This window comes from Bos taurus, chromosome 17, assembly GCF_002263795.3.
Source record: "Bos taurus isolate L1 Dominette 01449 registration number 42190680 breed Hereford chromosome 17, ARS-UCD2.0, whole genome shotgun sequence".
NCBI lineage: Eukaryota > Metazoa > Chordata > Mammalia > Artiodactyla > Bovidae > Bos > Bos taurus.
This window is the reverse complement of record NC_037344.1, coordinates 9,578,794-9,601,704: the sequence shown is the minus strand read 5'-3', so window position 1 is coordinate 9,601,704 and position 22,911 is coordinate 9,578,794. Positions and strand designations below refer to the sequence as shown.

General features: G+C 45.7%; 1 protein-coding gene and 1 long non-coding RNA gene across 10 annotated transcripts in view; one reads left to right on the top strand and one right to left on the bottom strand.

Annotated features, from left to right (window-relative positions):
- The window catches only part of NR3C2 (nuclear receptor subfamily 3 group C member 2), a 439,920-nt gene extending 419,668 nt beyond the window's left edge, over positions 1–20,252 (bottom strand). For 4 of the 7 annotated variants that reach the window (XM_010813712.4, XM_010813714.4, XM_005217506.5 and 1 more), the window contains exons 1-2: positions 17,804–17,997; positions 10,401–12,165 (exon numbers count right to left, since the gene is read on the bottom strand). In XM_010813712.4, the coding sequence (XP_010812014.1) occupies positions 10,401–12,163 (1,763 nt within the window). In that variant the 5' untranslated portion in view covers positions 12,164–12,165; positions 17,804–17,997. Of the gene's footprint in view, positions 1–10,400; positions 12,166–17,803; positions 17,998–20,159 lie in introns of those variants that run through there. The other 3 variants (XM_059876106.1, XM_024977376.2, NM_001191349.2) reach the window with 3 other exon arrangements.
- Positions 18,351–22,911, top strand: part of LOC104974569 (uncharacterized) — a 72,234-nt gene continuing 67,673 nt past the window's right edge. For 2 of the 3 annotated variants that reach the window (XR_009490956.1, XR_003029977.2), the window contains exons 1-2: positions 18,351–18,618; positions 19,473–20,319. This is a non-coding gene — a long non-coding RNA (uncharacterized lncRNA). The remainder of the gene's footprint in view (positions 18,619–19,472; positions 20,320–22,911) is intronic. The other variant, XR_009490957.1, reaches the window with a different exon arrangement.

Here is a 22,911-nt window from a genome sequence, read left to right as displayed (position 1 = left end):
CCCCATGGACTATGCAGTCCCTGTAATTCTCCAAGCCAGGATACTGGAGTGGGTAGCTGTTCCTTTCTCCAGGGGATCTTCCCAACCCAGGGATCAAACCCAGGTCTCCCACTTTGCAGGTGGGTTCTTTACCAGCTGAGCCACAAGGGAAGCCCAAGAAATTGGAGTGAGTAGCCTATCCCTTCTCCAGTAGATCTTTCTGACCCAGGAATCAAAACAGGGTCTCCTGCACTGCAGGCAAATTCCTTGCCAACTGAGCTATCAGGAAATCCCAAGTGTGGCAAAGGTACTCGTAAAACAGGGCAGCTAAGGAAGGTCCCTGCTTGCAGGAAGCTGCCTTTCTACTTAGAGAAGTGAAATAAACAGATAATTTCTGAAAGGTGTGTGTTCTGAAGACAACAAAAGAGAGTGAGGAAGGAAGCAGGGGTCACCACTTTAAACACAGTGGTCAGGGAGGGCCTCTTTGAGAGGGTGACATTTGAGCTATTACCTTCTCCAGGGAATCTTTCCAACCTAGGGACCGAAACCGGGTCTTCCACACTGCCGGCAGATTCCTTACCATCTAAGCCATCAGAGAAGCCCCTCAGTGACAATCAGAGACGGCAGCAAACCCAAATCTGGAGGCAGAGCCTTCTTGCCAGAGGGACCAGTGAGCAGAGGCCCCAGGAAGAAAGGGGCTTGGGTGACTGAGCCCCAGAAAGGTCAGTGTGGGAAATGAGCAAGGAGGAAGCATCTTAAATCAGGTTGTCAGTGCTTTGCAGACCCTGAGTTACTCTACTACAGACTGCTTCTAATGACATGGGGCCTGAGGGCTATACATCTCCCACCCAATCTGATCTATGTTTGTAAAGGACCCATCTGCCTACTTCTCCAGGACATTCAGTTTTCGTCTTCTCTAGCTCAAGGGTTTGTTTCTTCATCCTCCTCAGCTCTGTGGCCTTAGACGGATCATGTTTACAGGCTGAGTCTCAGTTTCCAGGTCTGTAAAATGGTGACACCAGATACTATGGACGGCCTCCACCTATGGGTTCAAGCTGGCAGTTAAAATCTGACTCCCTGGCTAACTGCAGTCTCATTCCTATCCTCACCCTCTCTCCAGGACGTGGCCCCCATCAAGCACCTTCCCTCCCTCTGACGTTTTCAACCTCAATCTCAGCACAGGTCCACTGCCCACTTCAGACCTTACCTGTCCAGCAAAACCCTTACTCTGATCCTTCTGTTTCTTTGTGCCACCAACTCTCCCCTCGACCCCTGTGCCTCCACCATTGGACAGATGCATCCAAGAGTGAGCGCTGTCCCCTCGCCTCCAGGCTTCTCCTCTTCATCCCTAACCGACTCCTCAGCCAATCAATCTGAGTCCCATTCCCCATCTTTCTACAGAATTCCTTCCTGAAAACCCACCAGCCCCAACTATTCGGCCTAATTCCTGGTCGTCTCCACCCTCTCTCTGGGTTTTGAAACATCATCTCCCACTGGAAGGAAAGCTCTGTTACTAACTGCTTTGAATAAGACTGCAAGAGGTATACAATCTCTCTGGGCCTTAGTTTCATTATTCGTGCCAGCAGAGGGCTGGATTTAGAGACAGCCTTGGGGCCCTTCTAATTTGGAAGTTCTAGGCTGCCATGATTCCTCCCTTTGGTATCCATGATGCAACACCTGATTGTCAAAACAACACCCGTGTTCTTTATTAGCATCTGTTGCTCATCTCCTACATGGCGTTCAGTTCCTCCAAACTCCTAGCAAAGGCACCTCACACTATACTGAGTCATGTATACCTTTGCTTCTTGGATCGCACCGACGCTGCCCCTCCATGGCCATGTCTATAAGGAGGCCTTGCACACCCCCATACCAGCATTTCTACCTCTACAGAGAACTCCTCCAGTTAGAAGTGGTCTGGAATGTAAAACTCAGATAACCAAGATAAATTCATCACTTCTTCTTGACCTCTCCATTTCTCTTTAACTGCTCATCATCCTCCATGAGGGTCAAGCTCATAACCTGTGAGTTTTCACTGACTTTCCACATATCTTTCCCCTTGTACTCAAATATCAACTCCTTTACTGAAAGTGTGTGCTAGTTGCTCAGTCGTGTCTGACTCTTTGGTACCCCATGGACTGTAGCCCTCCATAATCCCCTGTCTATGGAATTCTCCTGGAATGGGTTGCCATGCCCTCGTCCGAGGAATCTTCCTGACCCAAGAATCGAACCCAGTATCCCACACTGCAGGCAGATTTTCTAACGTCTGAGCCACCAGGGAAGCCTCAACTCCTCTACAATTCATCCTCAATGATTTAATTCTAATGTCATTAGGCCATACATAGTACAGCAGAGACCTTAGTGCGGGGTAGGGGCCCATGGTGGGGCAGCAAGCCCCAGGCAGAGAGTCAAGAGTCCCACCCAGGAAGGGGGAAACCACGTGCTCCCTGGTCCAGTGCAGGGTCTTATAACTCAAGGAGTGTAAGGACATCCCAGTAAGGAGAGTCAAGGCCCAAGTTTAGAAGAAGGGCATCCAGGGAGGGCGGAGGGGGTGTGGCCCTGTGACCTTGAATGTGGAGTTAATTCCAATCACAGACAGGAAGGTGTCTGCGGGCATGGGCAAATTCCCTGAAGAAAGGGGTGACTCCAGGCCTGAGGAAGTAAAAGGACAAAGTGGGCCTAAAGCAAGGTGGCCCTCAGAGAAGTGATGGGAACACTGCAAAATCGTCACAGAAACCAGCATGGATGAGTTCCCACTGGCGAAATCAGGAACAAACTGAATATCAAAAATAAGGGCAGTACGAGGTTATAATTGACTGCTTAAAAGAACAGTGATGCCCCAAAGTGAAAGCCGCTCAGTCCCGTCTGATTCTTTGTGACCCCATGGACTATACAGTCCATGGAATTCTCCAGGCCAGAATACTGGAGTGGGTAGCCGTTCCCTTCTCCAGGGAATCTTCCCAACCCAGGGATTGAACCCAGGTCTCCCGCGTTGCAGGCAGATTCTTTACCAGCTAAGCCACCAGGGAAGCAACAAAAGAAAGTGAAAGTGAAGTCGCTCAGTGGTGTCCGACTCTGCGACCCTGTGGACTGTAGCCCACCAGGCTTCTCCGTCCATGGGATTTTCCCAGGCAAGAGTACTGGAGTGGGTTTCCATTTCCTTTTCCAGTGGATCTTCCCAACCCAGGGATCGAACCTGGGTCTCCCGCATTGTAGGCAGACGCTTTACCGTCTGAGCCACCTATGGCTAATTTAATGAATACAAAAATGCAATGAGGACTGGGATGTGTATACAACTTCAAAGTACTGCTCCTCCAAATAGCTCCTAATTGCAAAGGGCAAAGAGTAACTTGACTGCGGGGAAGCCTGTCAGACAACACCTGGATGGAGCGCTGCAGATGGGCAATAAAGGCACGAAGGGAAATGGCTTGGCATGCGGCAGGAAGCAGGAGGAGAATACAGCCTGCTGTCTGTGGTCCTCCTGCCTAGGGGGCAGCACCAGAACAGAAACCTGAGGAAATAAGGACAAACCCAAATCGAGGGACTTTCTACTAAAGGGCTGGCCTGTCATCCCCTAAAGTCAAGTCATGAAATCTAGAAAAAGACAGGGAACTGTCCTAGACTGAGAGGGACTAGAGTCCTGACAGCTGAAAGCACAAAACACAATTCTGCACCAGGGTCCTTTCACTGCGAAAGATATTATTGGGACAACCGGCAAAACCAGAAATCAAGATGCCAGTAACTTTTTCATTTTTAAAGTATCTTTATCTGGCTGCATGGGATCTTGAGTTGAGGCATGCGGGATCTAGTTCTCTCACCAGGGATCGAACCTGGGCCCCCTGCACTGGGAGCTTGGAATCTTAGCCACTGACCACCAGGGAAGTCCCCCAGATATCAGTAACTTAATGTTACTTTCTGGCTTTCAGTGGCTGTATTGTGCTTATGTGCGAGACTATCCTTGTTCATCATTCTTTGTAATGGCCTCCCGATTTTTTTCTGTGTCTGCGACTATTTTTAAAAAACGTCATTACATAAAAATCAACTGCTACAAAGTCTTCTATAGTACATCACACATACCCCTTTCTTCCACCAGCTCTGACATCCTCACTTCAGAGACCCAGTTCCTTCCCATCCTCCAGCACTGTTACAGTAACTTCTTAACAAGGCTCCTTAGGCTCCAATCCACCCTACAACCATTGCCTAATTAAGGTTTTTCCCAAGTGCACTTCAGCTCAGGCCGTTCCCTGCGCCAACATTTCAGTAACTCCTCATTACCTGCCAAATTAAGTACAAACTTCTTCATGTGACTTTCAAGTTCCATGGGCTTCTAGTTCCAACTGAGCTCTTCTGGGCCGTCTTTCCCCAAGTCCCCCATATCACAGCCAGCCATACAGCTGGGCCACACTCAGGGCTTTCTGCCGATCCAGGCTCTGCTCATACAACTCCCTTCACCAGGAAGTGTCCCCCCTGCTCAATCCCGTGCAAATTTCTCAAGACTAATGATAAATACTAACTCTCATCCTCCCATCTTCCTATTTTCCAAATCTTGCCCAGATCCTTTCCTGTTGGAACACTCAAAGTTGGTTTTGTCCATTACAAACCTTATTTCATTCTATTTTAGGTTATGATTTTTGTATATTTATTTCAACAATTTTTAAGATATTAAGGTGGAAATACATGTCAATCAAAGTACCCATCACTGATAAACTAAGTCATGGTCACAGCTGTGAATTCAAAGGACCAGTTATCAGCTCACATCAGTCTCCCTTGGGTATTAACTTTGTAAGTATCCAAATTACTTTTTGTTTATCTTCTTTTCCTTCCTTGGACTAGAGTGTTCTATTCCTTGCATAAATAAAAATTTCTCCCTATTTTCTACATAGAAATTTTGGCCTTGGCCATACCACTGACAATCGTAAATCCAGAGGTTTCCAGAGTATTAATTAGGTAACATGTTCATACATATATTTACATTTTAACTTCATCATTGCCTTATTATATAAAAAACAACATAAAACTCTTAAAACTGAAAACAAAGCCTATATTTGACAAGTTTAAAACTCAAAATTTTTAAATTTAAGATTAAGACACTATCCATTTAAACACACTTATATTTCCTGGATACTAATAAATTTTGGAATGCAGTCCACAAAGATATACAATTTAATGACTATATTTGAATGGATTCAAGAAATCAACGTTTTTTTCTCTCAGTCTGAATTTAGTAAATGAAAGAAAATAAATTACTTAGCAGCAGAGATGAAATTTTATCAGTTGTATGAAAGTACAGCAACAGTTGAAAGTCTGGGAAAGCAAGCATTATTTTGGAGAAAAAAATTAATGATATCAGGGGAAGTGAAGTAATACGCCTAAATTACTGGTGATCAATAGAACATCTGCTCTTACTCTAAACATTACAAGGATAGGAAAGATCAGGCACACCCAGAATTTCAATATTGCGAAAGGAATCAAATCCATAAATTATACGTATCTAGGTCCTAGATTCAGCATGTCACTGCTATGTATGACAACTGCTTTAAGTTGAATAATTTGAGTTTATTTAACTGAAACCAGGGCTTTTATCTTCACTTTACGTAGGAAGTAAACAGTTTTAAATAGAACAACACTTTAGATGATAAAAGGTGAACGCACTGACATATAAATCTGGGATACTTGTGAAAAGCAAAATGTAAGGAAGGACACTGCATAGTGATTTGCTTAATTAAAGAGGAATAAGGGGGTTTTCCCCCATAAAATTATCACTACTTCTACCGGAAATACCATAAATGAATGAAAGTGAATGAATCATCAGAAGAAGCGAGTCTCCTTTTAAACCATTTCTAAAAATACTATTTAGAACACTAACCTGGAGAAATTCTAAGCACACTAGCCATTTCAAAATCAAAACATTATGAGACAAATAAGAAAAAGAAAGTGTCCATGCCTTCATTTCCAAATGACCTAAGTTATTCTGTAATGGATTTATTATAGAAATAATCACCAATAATCAATTTCTCCCTTCCAAAACCCACCATTTTTCAAACTTTGCATTGCGTGAAGATACTTCTATCTCAATGGTTTATTTACAGAAGTTTACTGACAGACATGGTAAACTGTAACAAACTCCTTGGATTCTGAAGCTTTTAGCTTATTACGGGAGATGGGTATTGAAAACCTTCAGGGATCACTGGGAAAAAGAGAAACCCAACCGGAGGTTATCACGAAATTGTTTCCTTCTATCACGGAAAAAAAAAGTGCAGTTTATATTAAGATAAATTCCTGATTACGTGTCTTGAAACCTACGAGAATGTGCCCTTTGAAACAGTGAACTTTATATTCGAACGTTTAAGTCAATGTTAGCACTGTGTTATGATGCTATCAAAGTGACTATGACCATTGCCATAAACACCCAGTGTTATGTCAACAGACTAACCCTGCTTCCAAAAGGAATATTGCAAATTTAAAAGAACAGGAAACTCATCATATAAGTGTCAAGTTTTATGAAAGGAAAAGTTCTGATTTGAAAATAGAATGGCTTTTCCAAGCAAAATGATAGGTCACCCTCACTCATCCTTACTTTTAAATGATAATGATATTTTTCTATTACAACTGCCCTGGAAACTACAGAGCTGAACTGGTGATTAAGATAAACTTGAAACCAGACTAGTAAATATGTGAAGGGATTTTTCTATTTTCATTCTTAACATACACGACTCCAAGGAAACTATACAGACACTCAGTAGGGTGGCTGGCGGTCCTCGGAGAGCATCTCAGTCAACTTACTTTCTCTCAGATGAAGAAACGGAGGCTAAGAGACGCTGCCACTCACTCAAGTGCACAGCTCCGTCTCTGTCCAAGTGCGCAGGGGACCCTCCATCTGTATGACCAAACCAGGTCCAGCGTCTACCACAGAGTTTTATGTCAACTTTCATTGTCATATATTGGGATGGCCAAACTGTTAGTTTGAGTTTTTCCTATAAGATGGTACAAAAACCGGAACAGACTTTTTGGCCAACCCTGTCCTTCTCTGTGTGGCAAGCAAGACAATCCACCTGCTGGAAATTCTGAGAGCTGCCTCTGGTCACACTCTCAGAGAACATCCACAGGCTGCAGTAGATACACTCTCCGTGGCCTTCACTTCAGTCAGCTTGAAAAATTCACCTGGATGAGAATCACTGTCCTTGCAGGGACAAGGCACCCCTTCTTCAGCATAACATTCAATTAAGCTAAGGCAAATAACATAATATCCTCTTTCTGCATGAACCGCCAAAGTTTTATAGGCTAGACCAACAGTACTCAACGTCTGAGTCTCAGGATGTCTTTCCACTCTTGGAAATGTGTTGAGGTCAAGATCTTTTGTTTATGTGTATTCTATCTACTGATATTTACCTTATTACAAATTAAAACGAGTACTTCTTTTTAATCACTTAAAATAAGTCATCACACCTTAACGTAAACATGCATATGTGAAAAGAAAAAACAAACAAACAAACAACAACTTGTGTTTCCCAGAACGAAAAACTTTTGCAAGTCTATTGTCTCACCTAATAGACGACAGACAGATTCTCATATCGACTTCTGTGGTTAGTGTGTGGTGATGTGTTTTGGTTCAAGTATATGAAGAAAATCTGGCTTTACACTGTTATGTTGTTGAAAAAAGGAGAAGTATTTTAATGGTTATCTCAGATCAGTGGAGATATGATACTTCAGTACAGTGGAAATGGACAGTCAGGGGTTTCTTAAAGCTTAGTTGCCACACGGAATCTGAAACTGTATCAGTGAACTTTTCATGAACTATTTTAGAAAAACCATTGGTCTATCTTCCATTTTGCATGGCTCATCTACAAATGCACAATTTTTGAGTTTGTGGCCCTCCTGGATAAGGTCTCAGAAATCCCAAACCATACTTTGACATTTACTAGAAAACAGAGTTCAACCTAAAGATAAAGAATGTTATGAAACTTAGAAGCAGTTACAAACTGCCTTGATCCTTTATAATCTTTAATTCACTAATCTGACATTACCTGGAATGAGGTAACATCATCATAAATTATAAAGTAGGCAGAAAAGTTGGATTTTGGTCCCAAAATCACAAAACAAGAAGCCAATAATGAAGCTTGGATGAGGTTAAATTCAATATTATAAAATGTAGACTGAAATCCAGAAAAAAAGTCTGTGTTTCCTCTGAGAATGATCAAAACAAATAGACTTGGGTAATATTCACCAGGAAAAGCTGTAAGGAATTAGTAATCTAATTAAAGCAGTAATCTAAAACTTTACAACACCCCAGTTTCCCACAAAGGCACAGGAGGCTCAAAGTCACCAATTCATTGGAATGTGTAAGGCGAGGGGTCCCAAGACCACCAAGAGGGGCATCAGGAGTTGAGTCCGGCAAAGACAAAACAGTATAAATAGGATACAGAACAACTGGAAGAGAGTTAATGATTTTAGCTAGCATCTGGCTAGTGTTTCTACCAGAAATATCATTACCCAAAGCAATGGTCTTCAAAACTAAAAGAGCATAAATAGAAACGTAGAGTGCCTAGCTATAAAAAGGTAGAAATTAATCACAGGAATTTATCAACAACTATTTCCTTACACTTTGTACATTTCTTTAAAAGACTGTATGGAATTTCATTTAATGTACAAAAGAGAACACTAAAAGAAATAGAAACTAAAGGTTATGAACAATCCCATTAAATGCTAAGAGCAACTGCTGAAATGTATATAATACTCTATGATGCATGTTGTATTCCAGATGATAGTCAAGGGCTTCTCATAATTTAACTCATTGTCTTGACTACTGAATTCCCTTTTTACAGATGAGAAGACTGAAGGCCAGAGAGGTGAAGAGATGAGCATAGGGTCACAAAGCAGTTAAGCGGCAGAGCTGGGGATTTCAACCAGGGTAGCCATGCTCTTAACTACCAGGCCAAACTCCCTCCAACTAACCCACTACAAACATCACTTAACAAAAGTATCTACAGTGTGTGCAAACCATCCTTCTCAGAAAGGAAAGCAAAGCACCTGCTGAGCTTGGTTCTGACGAAAGCTATGCCATTTCAGCATTTGTGAGAGTTTAGAATTTAGGAGAGAGCAACAGTGTGAGTCTAGGATTAACTAGTCATGCTACTGAGAACTGTAAGAGCATGTAAGTCTCCTTTATGGAATGTGTTGCTTCCATAAAAGCAAGAGGAGTGAGGTATGAGTCAATGAAGAGGAAAAGGAAGCACAAATGAAAAGTTTTTGCTTTTGCTTCAGTAAAAAACCAAAGGAGAAAGAACACAGAATGCACGTCAATCTTACGTTTTGTTGATGGGAATGGACATTTTCACCACCAAACAAGTTTTTAAGGAAAATAGCCACATCTTCCTAGAAGCCTCTGTGAACTATATCTAGGAAATCTATTCTTTATATGTTCAATAAAGGGATCATTGACCATATCCAGGTAATAAAAACAGTACTGAAGCAAAGTCCAACATAAGTATTCACTGTATTACTTAGAACCACCCTTTACAGTCATATCTGAAACCTCTTCCTTGTTTTTTCTAAATATATACAATATGCTATCTACAAGAAGGAAAGCCAAGAAGATATTTTACAGTAAGTAAAGTATGTCTCCTTGCAGATCTTAAAAGTTATAAATATACCAATCTTAAACTGCAGTGACATACTTCACTTCCAAAGAGTAGGAAAGCAAAACGGGCCACTTAGTAATTTTAGATGTGCTGAGTCTTTAAAAAGCTCTCCAGAGTTAAGGAAATGATTTATTTGTGCTGAAGACCACAACTTACATACGATTAACCAATCTAGAAAAAGATGAAAACGGTGGGGAGCTTGTGGGTAACAGATTTGGGGTTTCATTTCATTTTTCACAACCAATGAAGTGATTAATAAAGAAAACTCTGGGGAAAAAAGACTTATGACCACAAAGAAAACAATTTAAAGCAATGTTAGTAAACCAGTATATAGCTAAAGAAAAAAAAATAAAAAACAAACCTAGCACTAGTCTGCTAAAGCATACGTAATAGCAGGCATTAGGAAACAAACTTATCTTAAATACCTACCTACCAGCAGCAATGCAGAAGGGGAAGAAGACCCATGTACATCACGTACACATGCTCCTTCCAAATCGATGGAAACATTTGAGACTCTCAAAATTTTTGGTTTCTCTATAGTGAAAGACAGGGAAGCCTGGAGTGCTGCAGTCCATGGGGTCACAGAGAATCGGATACAACTCAGTGACTCAACGACAGTACATTTCTAACACACCAACAAGCTAAAGGGTAAGCATACAATGACCATGCTCCAAAAGAAACAGGAGACTGAAATGTGTTTGAATATATCCACAGCAAAGATAATGCTAACCTTCAGCATTTCACACAGCCATGGTTTTTCAAAACTGGAGAAAAAGGCCGACTTACCTTGATACGTTTTCTGGAATGTATTCTAGGACCGGATATCCATCACTTCTTCTCGATGACAGGTCACTGTGTGATTTCCACGACTCCACCAAGGTATTGACGGGAGGGAAGGAACTCAGGTGTTGGAAAGATTGGTCTCTAGCTGATCGTGATAAAGATATTGTACCTTGAGCACCAATCCTATAGTGAAAGGACTGTCCACCTGAATTCACGCCAACGATGGCAGATGGAGGGATGCTGGCTTCTGGGTAGAAGCTCCCATCATCCGGTTCTTGTTTTATCCCCATGGGGAACCCGCTGCCTTCACAGTTACCATCGAAGCCTGGCACAGGTGGTCCTAAAATTCCTGATAGAGAATAATAGTCTTTATCATCCATAAAGGAAAAGTATGAGCCATCCATGAATGGAAAGGGGTTGATTGCTGGATTCCCTTTAAAAGAGGTGCCAGAACATGAATGCTTGGTTGACTCTTGTTTTATTGGTACTGAGAAGGGGGAATCAGAATTTATTTTGCTGTTTCCTCCTAGACACGAGCTGCTGAAAGCTCCGTCTGGCTCCGGCTTTATGTACTGGACAATGTTAAGCTGGCCAGCCACACCATGGGAGATGGCATTCTCTGTCTCCTCAGTCTTAGGAAAGGGGACCTCTTGAGCACCTTTCTCCTGGGTGTCTGGACTGGGAACCACATCTCGGGCTGCACTGGACCCCACTGGGGTGCCCGAAGCAGTGTAGCTGAAGGCGGTGCTTCCAGGGCTACAGATAGACCCCACAGTACTAGCGGCTGGGCTGGACAGCGTGGATCTGTTGTTTGTGTTGGAAGGGCTGGAAACGGAGCACCTTGAGTTGTTGATGTTTGCAGGGCTGGATACGCAGGATCGCAGAGTGACGTTATTAGGACTGGAGACCGGAGACTTCACGCTGCAGTGACTCGGGGGGCTGGAAATCGGGGATTTCATGCTACTCAACGGACTGGAGAGAGGTGAGCCCACGTTGCTGGCATGCGCTGGGCTGTGTGACCTGGAGCCCCGCGTCTCCACATTGGGGGAGCATGGCAGAGGGGTGCCCTGGGCGATGGGGCTGTGCACTGGGAAACTGCCGAAGCTGGCTGAAGTGGAGGACACACAGCTGATGCTGGCGGGGCTGCAACCCGAGGATGACAGGGTCAGAGGGCTGCAAACTGCCGGGCCCTTCTCATGCCCTAGGATGGGGCTCTTCACCACATTGCGCATGACCCCGCCATTAACAGAGCCCCCAGAGTCGGGCAAGAAGGACCGCAAGGGCCTGCTCGCACCCCCCAGCGTGGAAGGACGGTGGCCGTTCTCTTTGTAAAATTTCACAAGCTGTTCGACGTTTTGATACATCTTTGCCGGACTCCCGCTTCCCTGTGGGTTCTGCTGATCATAGGCGTAGTCAGCCTCTCTCACGGAATCCATGTACAAGCCCATGGACTCGGCCACCGTGGCCGAAAGTTCCTTTGATTCCAGCTCGGTTTTTATGTCAGATGGTAAAATCCCGGACCGACTGTTGTCTTGCTGGAGGCAAGGGAGTAGTTCGTGTTTTTCTTTGCTGCTTCCTTGAGTACTGCTGTTTGGAATAGCACCGGAGACGCAGCGCACGTCGACGATCTCCATGTAGTTACTCTCGTCGGACTGCTCCGTGGGTACGGGTCCCAGGGCAGGACGCTCTGCAGGCTGAGAAAGTTGACCCCACCGTCTTTCCATTTCTAGACCTTCAGGGAGACTGTGGTAGCCTTTGGTCTCCATAGCTAACATAAAAATTTATATTAAAAAAATCGAATTAGAGTCGTGGATAGCAGTTACTCTAAAAGACATTCTGAAATTGTACTGACTGAGCTATAAGTACATATTCTACTGATGATAAGCAATACTTCCAGATATACTCAAGTTATTACCTTTTTAGGTGCTGATACAACAGAGTCCTGACTATAATCTGTCCAGAAGCCAGAATATAAGAAGCAATAAAACTATTTCCCATCTAAATAAAAGCAACATCTTTGCTATAATAGAGCAAGCAATAAAACTATTTTGCATCCAAGTAACATCTTTACTATATACTACAGCCTTTGGAGTTTGAAGGAAATTTTACATATAAAACATCTTTGCTATAATACAGCCTGTAGAGTTTCCAAAGAATATTTACAAATGTTAACTTATTTAATATGCAAAGTAATCCTGGGGACTCCTGATGCATCCAAAGAGGAAACTGAGGGTTTAACCAAGTGGGCAACTTGCCCAAGGTCAAAGACACAGTAAGTGAAAGTCAGGTTTAAAACGAAATCTAATGCCAAAGTCTTTGGAGTCTTTCCAGCATATAGAAGCTGCTTTTCATAGCTAATATGTGACTTGATTAAAAAACAATGAGGAAATGTAATTAATGTTACCATTTCCCAATGTAAAGTCATCCCGTGAATGATCACAGGCAAGATAACTTGAGGATTATTTTCAAAACAGTAAGATTTTCGTAAAATAGATTTTGGTGAAGATAATTTAATGTCAATTCTGAACAGTGAAGAGTCATATATCCTGATTAATTAAGCTAGTCCATAACTCAAAGAGGCTGAATGACAAGTTGAGAATGTCAGGACTCTAGTCTGTATTTCAGTCCTGGCAAGGACTCTGACATGCGCCTGACCTAGTGGTAGCTCTGCTGAAAAGACTCCAGACAGCCAGTTTCATTCTCAACAGTTAATGGAGGAAGTCTGAGATGGGTCCTGACAATTTATGTGTTCATTCATTCAACAAATATTCACCAAGTGTGTGTTGCATCCTGGGCCTACAACTAGCCACTGAATCTACAGTGATGAACAAAACAGCCTCAATTCCCATCCTCAAGGAGTCCCCAGGATTGTTTTAGACATACTATTTTATCTACTGGCTCTCTCTATAAATTTATTCTATAGATAATAGTAACAGGCTGTATTTCTATAATTCTTATGCATGATATGGTTCAATGACCTATTACAAGCCTTTCACAGATATTAACGTACATACCCTTATAAATTACCCTACAAGATTGGCAGAAGTACTGTCCCAAATGATACAACTGGGGAAACCGAGGCAGAAGCTACACAGCAGAGCTGGAATTTGATCCCAGGTGTCTACACCAAGGTCTCTCAACCATGGCCCTACTGGGGGCCTGATAATGCTTTGTTGAGATCTCTCCTGTGCATTGTAAGATGTACAGCTGTATCCCTGACCCCTACCCACTAGATGCCAGTAGCATTCCTCCTGCCCCACTGTGACAGCCCCAAATGCCTCCAGCCTTGCCAAAAGCCCCTAGGGGTGTGGGGAGGGGGGCCAAAATCACCCCTGGCTTGAGAAGCACCACTCTAAAGAAACATCTCTCAAAGAAAATTAATTCACTCAATAAAATTTCATTTGTGCATTTTCATGCATAGAACTCTTAAAATCTTTAACTACGCATTTTTCAAATCCTTTCAGGTGTATAAACAATCTCTGACCCAAATAAAGGTCCTGACCTAAAAGCTGCAGTTTCTGCAGTGCTGAGCACAGATATTACTTCAGACCTCTCAGTCCTTTCCCCCACTCTGCCACTCACGATCTTCATCCACCCTACCCTCTTCTCATTAAAGAGACTAGGAAGACTTTTTGCTCCAGAAATTATATTAACATGGAAAAAATGATATAATGACTCTACTAAATAAATTGGCATCAGATATCACAGGGCTCTCTGGCAAAATTTAATGCCCAAATTGTCCGAAGATCATAATTACCTCTTACTTTTCTGTATTCCACACTAGGCTTTTAAGTTCCCAGAAGGAGGAAACTTTATCAGCTTTACCACTGCACCCCAAGATGACAGCATAGTACAAATAAAAAAATGTTAAACTATTATAAAATAATCAATACCCAGTAATTTGTGAACATTGAAATCTCCCAATTATGTAGCATGTTTTTGCTTAAAGAACATTATTCTATAAATTCCCAATCACAAAACAGTAGAAAGTAAGCCAAGTTATGAAGTCTGAGAAGGTAATCTGATAATTCCAGCAGGAAAAATTAGTGTGGATGAAAGCCAAGAACTGAATATAGTGAAATGGGACCAAAACAGCTAATACTGGCCTTTTGTACCTTACTGAAAAACCATTTAGTAATAGCCATGGGTTGAAAAATACCAGTAAATATGTGCTGCTTCTACTTCTAAGAATATTCAGCCTTCCCCATACCAAACTGGAACAGTATAGATAAGGTACAGATAGATACTTCAGTCCCAAATTCATCAAACCACAAGAAATGTGTCTATTCCTGTTTAAAACTGAACACCTTCTGTGTATCATCCCCCCACACCCCAATCCTATTCCTAAACCCACATTCCCTGTCTTGGTGAATTGTACCACCGTCTATTCAAATGCCCAGAAATCACCCCTGCCTTGGCACCCTTACTAAAGGTCTCCACAAGTTCATCCCTCCCCACTCCCACACCTACAGTCTCCCAGACAACAGGACCATCTGCCTTGAGTCTGAAGGATCATCGTCATCCAGACTTCTCTCCAAAAATTCTTTCTCCAAACTGTCTTTAGGAAAGGATGATCACTCACTGCCTGTTTTGAAGCTTCACAGTGGAAATTCACATGCTAAAACTCTTGGAAGTTCTAAGGTACAGAAACCCATTTCCTTTTTAATTCAGAGTTCCCTAAATAATTTGGCCACTGCACCTGTTTTCTTTTTTCTCACACAACATCTACTAATATGCGGAGGGACACTTTTCATCACTGTGCCTCAAGCCAGGAGCCACGTCTTAGATACATAAGGCTATATAAAGATTTGAAGAGAACCTTTACGAGAGCGCTGATAGGCAAGAACCATCTTAAAGCACTCTTACAAGGAAGTACCTTATCAGCTAATATCATGCAGCTGATCACAACTTTCCAAGTCTTGTTTGGCTAGCCTTGAACCCTCTTGACAATAACACAGACCAGCCTGCATTTCACCACATTATTGACAAGGCTATCATTAGAGAATTTGCAAAGGCTTTGCTGAAATCTACATTAGCTTTAAGACATTTTGATCTGTCAACCTAATACACCTCTCAACAAAGAATATAAAGGCTGGCAACCAACAGTAAAGAACGGAAGATATCTAGGGCTAGGGCTAGCACCTACATGGCTTCCACTGGAAATATTTTTAAGGATCAGGCTTTTAAAAAAATATATGATTATTGAAATATTTTATGCTGAATTCTCCCTATTATCTTTTCCTTTCTTTTTTTTAATGTACTTATTTTTAATTGAAAGATAAGTGCTTTACAATATTGTGTTGGTTTCTGCCATATATCAACATGAATCAGCCATAAGTATACATATATCCCCTCCCTTCTGAACCTACCTCCCACCTCCCACCTCCCACCCCATCCCACTCCTCTAGGTTGCCACAAGAGCCCTGGTTTGAGTTTACTAAGTCACACAGCAAATTCCCACTATCTATGTACATATGGTAGTGTGTAAGTTTCCATGCTATTCTGTCCTATATTATCTTAATTGATCTTCTCTATAAAACAAACGGATCAGTTAGGAAGTTATTTCCTATGTCGTCCAGGAAATCCAGGTTGTCTTTTTGAAACTGGCACAAGCTCCATGGCTTGAGCAGATTTTTAGTCAATCACTAGTGAATACTGAAAATATTAGTTGATGAATATGATCTTCATGGAACTTAATATCCAGAGGGAAAAGGTAAAGTTTTTGTTACTAAAGTATAAGATTAAACAGATATTGATATACAAATCTACTTATGTAAAATCAGGCTTGTCTCTCTTACAATGGAAACTATAACAGATACTCCCCTTGGGGCAAAGACAAAAAACATGAAGGTCCCTTAATATTCAGGCAAATGCCTCCCCTCTTAAAATGAAGGAACTTTCACACAGGGAAAGTAAGGAAAAATACTGACAGTTCTACCTTGTCATATATATGCTCTTAAACACTATTTTTGCAAAGGGAAAATCTGACTTTAAATTTTTATATTTTACAGACTCTGTTAAACTGCAGTTTCCCATAAGGAAGTAGTTCTTTTTGTTTGTTTGTTTCAGGAATATTAACAAAGAATCTTGCAAATTTATATTTTTTTCCGAAAACAGTTTCACTTTTATAACCTCCCAAACACAGTTCCATTTCAAATGCATCATTTTCTATAGTTATCTGACTCTAATATTACATCCTCAAGACAGAACGTTAAGAATTTTATAATTTGTATTGGTTGCATAGTTGTAAAAGTTTACTGTAACTCTTTTGCTGTCATCCCTATTACTTAACTATAACCATGTTCCTTGTTTTAACAGATGAAATTAATGATAGAAATCAGCCCAAGGTCACCTAAGAGAGCCAGAGAACCAGTTAGAACTGAACACACCTGATTTCTATTCACTCACCTAATTCACTGAGCCACCTGATCGTTCCAAAAGCCCCAAACTAAACTATTTCTCCCTTAAAGGAAAAAGCTCCCCTTTTATTATTTTAAAAAAACTTCTTTCCTCAAGCATTTCCATGATAGCCTGTCATGAAGTCAAATCTAAAATGAAAACTTCCCAGAATTTCACAGATGGAGAATGCTGTTAGCATTACTATGTAAATATCATCAATAACAGCACCTAGAGAAATGCCAATTCAAATATGAAAATGCAATTTACTGCCTTTGAAATTCAGTGGTTTCCAAACTTGTCTGGTATCAAAGTTTTCCTAACTTCTATGTTATAACAAATACTTAAACCTTTTGGTGCCGTAAACCATTACGATTTAAACCTGGTCTTCTAAAATTCATTAGGAAAAGCTGTGCACCTAAATTCAGTAGCAGGGCACGGATGTCACCGAAAGAAGCTTCATCCTTTCTCTCCTGCTTTTAGAATTCGAACTGATGCCACATAAAGCATAATCTCTTTCAGGAGTTTCGTGAATCCTAAGGCACGGGAAATGCACGAATTTCCAGAGCCTCTTTCCTACAGAATCTGTCGGGATTTGTATCTCCTTCAATTGCCCTTTTTCCACTACACCTCTGGCTGAGATTTGGGTGCTTCCGCAATTTATAAAGGAAAGAAATATTATTCAAACGTCCTTTAAAAACTGTACAAGAAAAACGATCCGAAATTCATCTTTGGGGAAAGGGAAGGGTGAGAGACCTCCCACTGCCAAAGGCGGTAGAAAGCTGCTCGTTAGAGGGCATTTATCCAAAGTGGCCAAACTTTCCCAAAATAGTCCTCTGGCGGCCAAAGGGGGGGAAAGTGGAAAACCAAAACAAAACAACAAGCACACAGCACCCTACTGACAGTGCCTCCGGATTACGCAGCCACTTCTCCCTGCAAAGTGCACGCTCCCGCGCCGCGGCCACACGCAGAGCCGGGCAAGCGGCGCCCAGCCGCACACCCCTACACACCTGCCTCGGCCGGGGTCCGTCTCTCGGCGTCTACCTGTTGCAGCGCTCGCCAACGCCACGACACCCCTGCTGCGGAGCCCCCCTAAATCCAACCACATCCAGGCCAGCGAGTGCAGCTCTCCCTGCAGCGGGAGAGCCCGAGGCAGCAATGCTCTTGCACCCAGGTGACTGCACGGGTTTCCTCAGAGCAGCCTGAAGTTGGCTTGCGTCTCACCCGTCCAATGACACCCCGGGCGCGGGGGGGTGGAAAGGAGGGGGCAGGGGCAGGGGCAGGGCTAGGGCGGGGGAAGCTGGGAGGGAGAGAGAAGGAGAGGGCGGGCGAAAGCCCGGAGGGGGAGTGGGCCAGCTTCAGGGCCGGCCCTTTTAAAAGCGGGTCACATGTCCAGATAAAAAGTTCAGGTTGCTATCCCGCCCCCTTGGGCCCTTTCCATTGGTCCGGGGGGAAGCAAGGCTCCACGCTGCACGGGTCAGGCGGGCTTCTCATTGGACAATCCAGGCTGTCAGTCACCAGGAGGACGACATGACTGATACAAAGTTGCTGCGACACAGCCTGGACTCGGCAGCTCCCTTAAAGCAGCAGAAGCGGAGGCCGCTCGGGGTGCAGGGCAGCGGCTACGCCACTAGGTACTCACGACTCGCTGCCCCCCCACGCCCCTCGCTTCACTACCCCAAACTTGCTCACGCCCACCTGGCTCTCCTCCTGGCCTACCCCAGGATGTCGGGAAAGACGCTTAAAGTCTGGGGACGCTGAAGAAGTCGGTTTTTAGAAAACCAGTCAAGGTGTCCTCCCTGATGCTCTCCACCTGCAGCGCCAGGTGAGCGGCAGCCCTAGCCCAGGCACCGCCCACAGCGTCCGCGCGCAGGGAGGGACCCTCAGTGGGCTTCTCCCGACCCCGGAGGTTCATTCCCCGCCCCACTCGTCAGTCTGCCGAGTTACCTCAACACAGCAGCCGCAGCGTCCGCTGCCAGCAAGCAAGAGGATCACGTTCCCACTCGAATTGAATTTCCTTGTTTTAACCGTGCGGGGAAAGCGAGTGATTTCAGTGCAGCCAAAGCCCTTTAAACACGGCTTCTCTCCCACCCCCACCCCCCTCCCCATCCTTACACCTCTGGCAGGGTCAAGAGCTGCAGCACTCCTTCCTTACAATTTTGTGGCTGTATTTATTGCTTTCGTATTGGATTTTTCCAGTAGTTCAATTTAAAAGAAAGCTGACCATCGAGGATAGTCACTTTTTAATAATGGGTGGGAGGGGGTGCACATCATTGGGAGAAACAATCAGGAGGGGGGAAGGAAACAAAACTGTTTTCTAAGGATCAAGCGTCTGCAAGAAGAAATTTCGGTTTCCCTCCAGCCGCCTCCACCTCGACTCTCCTCCTGCCCACCCCAAGGCTGTAGTTACTAAGCAAAAGGATGGGCTTCTTAACTTTGATTTCTAAGGACTTTGAGGCTCGGAGTGTGAGGCTCCGTTTTATATTCCTGGCTGGTCCAGAGTCAGCACCGGTGACGTACACACCTAAATCTGGTCCCCGGGCCCTTGGCGACCCGCAGCCCGGCGGCGGCAGCTGTGCGTCCTCCCGCCTCACCCGTGCCCCGCACCAGCCAAACTCGGAAGTGGGGTGGGGGGGAGGGAGTTCACCCTGTGCCCAAAGGCCCCTCCTCTCCTTACAGTTCATTAAGCTTCGGAATTCCAGACCCCGAACCGAGGAAGACTCGAACTCTCAGTCGCTCCAGGTAGGGAACTCCCTGGCCGCGGGAGAGACGGCGGCGGCGCACAAGAACTGGTTGCGACCCCCCGACTCCTGTACTCAGCAGTCCCCGCTCTGAGCGGCTCCCGGCGCCCCCGCAGCCGGGAGTCCCCGCAAGTCTCCCAACTTTCCCGCGGGGCCCGAGGTCCTGCGCGCTCTCCGGGCCAAGCAAGGAGCCGGGCATCGATAGCTGCCGGGCCCGAGCGCAGACGGCCGGCAGGAAGGAGGGGAGTCCCGGACCTAGCGCCTGGGCACCCGAGGAGAAGACGGCTCCGCCTGCGCTGCCAAATTATTTATTATTAAAGGAATGGACGTGTCTCTTTTGCTAAGTTTTTACCACCTTTACGGAGGGCCAGTCTTGCCCTGGATCTCAGTTTCTTGCAAAATCTAGGTTAGAATCTTGCAGGGACTGGCCGCCACGATTGCTCGCCCGCCGCCCAACAACCCTGCCCGGAGGCGGCCGGGTGGGAACCTTGTCTCCTGCCCGCAGCCCACCTCGGCTTGCCAACCCGCGCCCTCTGCGCGGAACATGCCTTCCCCGGGGCCGCCCTGCGCTCCCCGGACCCCTCCCGCGGCTGTCAGCGCCAAGTGACTGTCGCTGTACACTCACCTTTTCTAGGACATGGTGGGGAGGCTGGGGCGCGGGGCGGGGGTTGGGTGGGGGCAACCAGGCTCCCGCTCCCGCCGCCGCCGCCGCCAGCAAGTCCGATATTAGCAGATCGGCGGTAAGGATGGAGAGGAAGAGACTCCCGGCAGTCGTCCTACTGACGGTGGGTAGAGCAATAGAGCCGTAGTGTTGTTACCCGGCAGGAGGAGACGAGGCGGCGGCGCCAAATCGCGCAGAGGGGGACGCGGGCGCCCGCCCGCCCCCAGCAGCGGCGGCGGCCCGGCCTTAGGCGGCGGGCCCTCTCTCGGGGCTGTCGGTCTCCCGGGCGGCGGCGGCTGCCTTGGAAGCCGGGAAGTTAGGGGGGTTGACCCCGCACCGGCCGCCCCGCAGCGGGCTCTCCGCGCCCCCTCCCCAGGCCTGGGGTGACCGGTGACAGCTCGGGCGGCAGAGCGTGTGAGTGTGTGTTTTGAGGGGGGTGGCCGTAGGGGGAGCCCTCTGTGCCGCGGCCCCCTTCCCGGGTCACACCCTCTGCAGAAGGAGCAGGCAGCCGAGCGTCCGGCCACCGTCTGGGGGGAAACCGGGCCGGGGGCGCCCGTGGCCCCCTCCCCAGCCTGGCCACTGGCTGCTAGGAGGCCGATGGCAAACGGAACCCCAGTGCACGTCACCCCACAGCCCTCCCCACGACTCCCCAAAGTCCAGCCCTGACCTCGCGCCCCCGGCCTCAGGTGCAGTTCCCAGCCGCCGGGAGGGGAGACGCGGGCTAGGGACCATGCGCGGGGGGCGGGAGGGAAAAGTTTCTTTTCCTGCTCCTCCGCTGCCCACCCGGAGAGGCTGCTCGTCTCTCCACCGCCCCCCCGCTTTTCTCCCCGGCTCGCCGCGCCTCTGCCCCACCCCCACCGTGGGGGGGGGCGCCGAGGAAGGACCGGGTGTCTGCGCGCGGGGGAGACTGGCGAGCAGCGGCGGTCGCCGGCTGTCCCCTCACTCTGACAGCGCCCGGGCCGCCGCCGCCCGCTCCGCCGAGCGAGCCGAGGACGCGGCGGGGCGCCAGGCCCCCTCCCCCCGCCGCGCGCCGAGCCCCGCGCGCCCCCGCGCCGCCCCGCGCGCCCCCGCGCCCTCCTGCCGCTCCGGCGGACACCTACGCAGACGCGAAAGGGAAAGGGGGGCGACCGAGCCGGGAGGGCGGACGGCGGCGCCCGGGAGCGCGGCACGGGGCGGAGGATGGAGCTGCGACCCGCGATCCCAGGAGCCTCAGGCTCCGGCTGCCTTGCGGAGCCGTCTGCGCCTCCTGGCTCTGGATTCTCCCCAAGTCCCACATCGCCGCCCCCCCCCCGCCCCGCCCCGGCAAACCACACAGATCACCCCCATTAGGGCAAATGTGTGCGTGTGTGTGTGCGCGCGTGTCCACGAGCTTCAACCCCAGACTCTTCTAACACTTAGCCTTAGTGGAAGATTTTGGGTAGGAGGGACGCACTGTGAATATCACGACCGCTTACAGGCTCCCCTGTTCTTGTCGTTTATCACGCAGTTAAACTCCAGAAACTGACCACACTGGTCCCTGTCCCGGCTTTACACTCCTTTTCCTACAGGTTTTATTGACTCCCTCCCCCTGCCCTTTGCTGTGCTCCTTCCCGGTTTTCTTCCTAAGGAACTGTGGAAGTTGGTAATCCCTTCCCACCGTGTTAAACGCAGAACTGCCCTGTTAAAACAATCACAGCCCCACAATCCCACTGCCCCAGTCTCTAGCTGTCCATTGCGGTGTCACCCACACAGTGTTGGCACTCCCCTGTTCTTAAAGTGGCATTTGGCCTGTGGCGAACAAACTTTTGCTTGTTTCCTTAGGTGTAGAGAAGGTGAAATTCTTAAAGTATTATGCTTAGGTGAAATCAAGAAAATAATTAACATAATAAATGTTCAATGAACTTTAAAAAGAATCACCATGTAGAAGGATACTGACTGAAAAAAATGAATTCTGAACTGCATCAAAAATAGGATGGATTGACAGTCATGAGTTCACAGACAGAAGGATGGATAGTTAATGTGATTAAGGCACTATATACTAGTGGTAGAAACTTGGTAGTGGGTTTTTTGTGTTTGAAATTTTTCCTAATGAAATATTAAGAGAAAACGAACTCTTCTTTAAGGTAATCTTTATAATGCGAATTCAGTTTCAGAATTGATAAATCTGGCATTTGATTATTCCTTTCCCCTTTATAAAATGATTTTACTTAAACTTTCTTTACCTAGGTGTTCCTCCACTATTTTAATCACTAATTTTATTACGGACAATTTATTAGGCAGCAGATTCTGATGTAAAGTGGGGTTATTGTAACTGCCACATTTTAGAAATCTAGAAGATTTCTTCCTGCGTTTTCCTTCTGTCCAATCTCAAATTTTAATCTTTAATGCTATAAAGCAGTTTGGTATTATAAAACTGAGACTGAGTTTTTAAGCATTTACGTATATTCTTTTGAAACTTTTGCACACCAAAATCGCTTGTGGGGACATCCATATGCCCATGTATATCAATTTCTCTTATCCTTCAACAGAGATATTAGGGGATCTTGCCATTACTATTAAGCAAACCTTTATTTTTGTATATTTGAGTATCTCCTCAAACTTTTGAACAATTATTTTCTTTTGCTGGCTGTAAGAGGTGGTCTTGTGCCACCCTAGAAGGAAAACAGCTCCAAGATAAAATCTTTGGCTCCCTTATCTGAAGAGATGGTGGCACTGGTGTTACTGGGAATCACCCTAC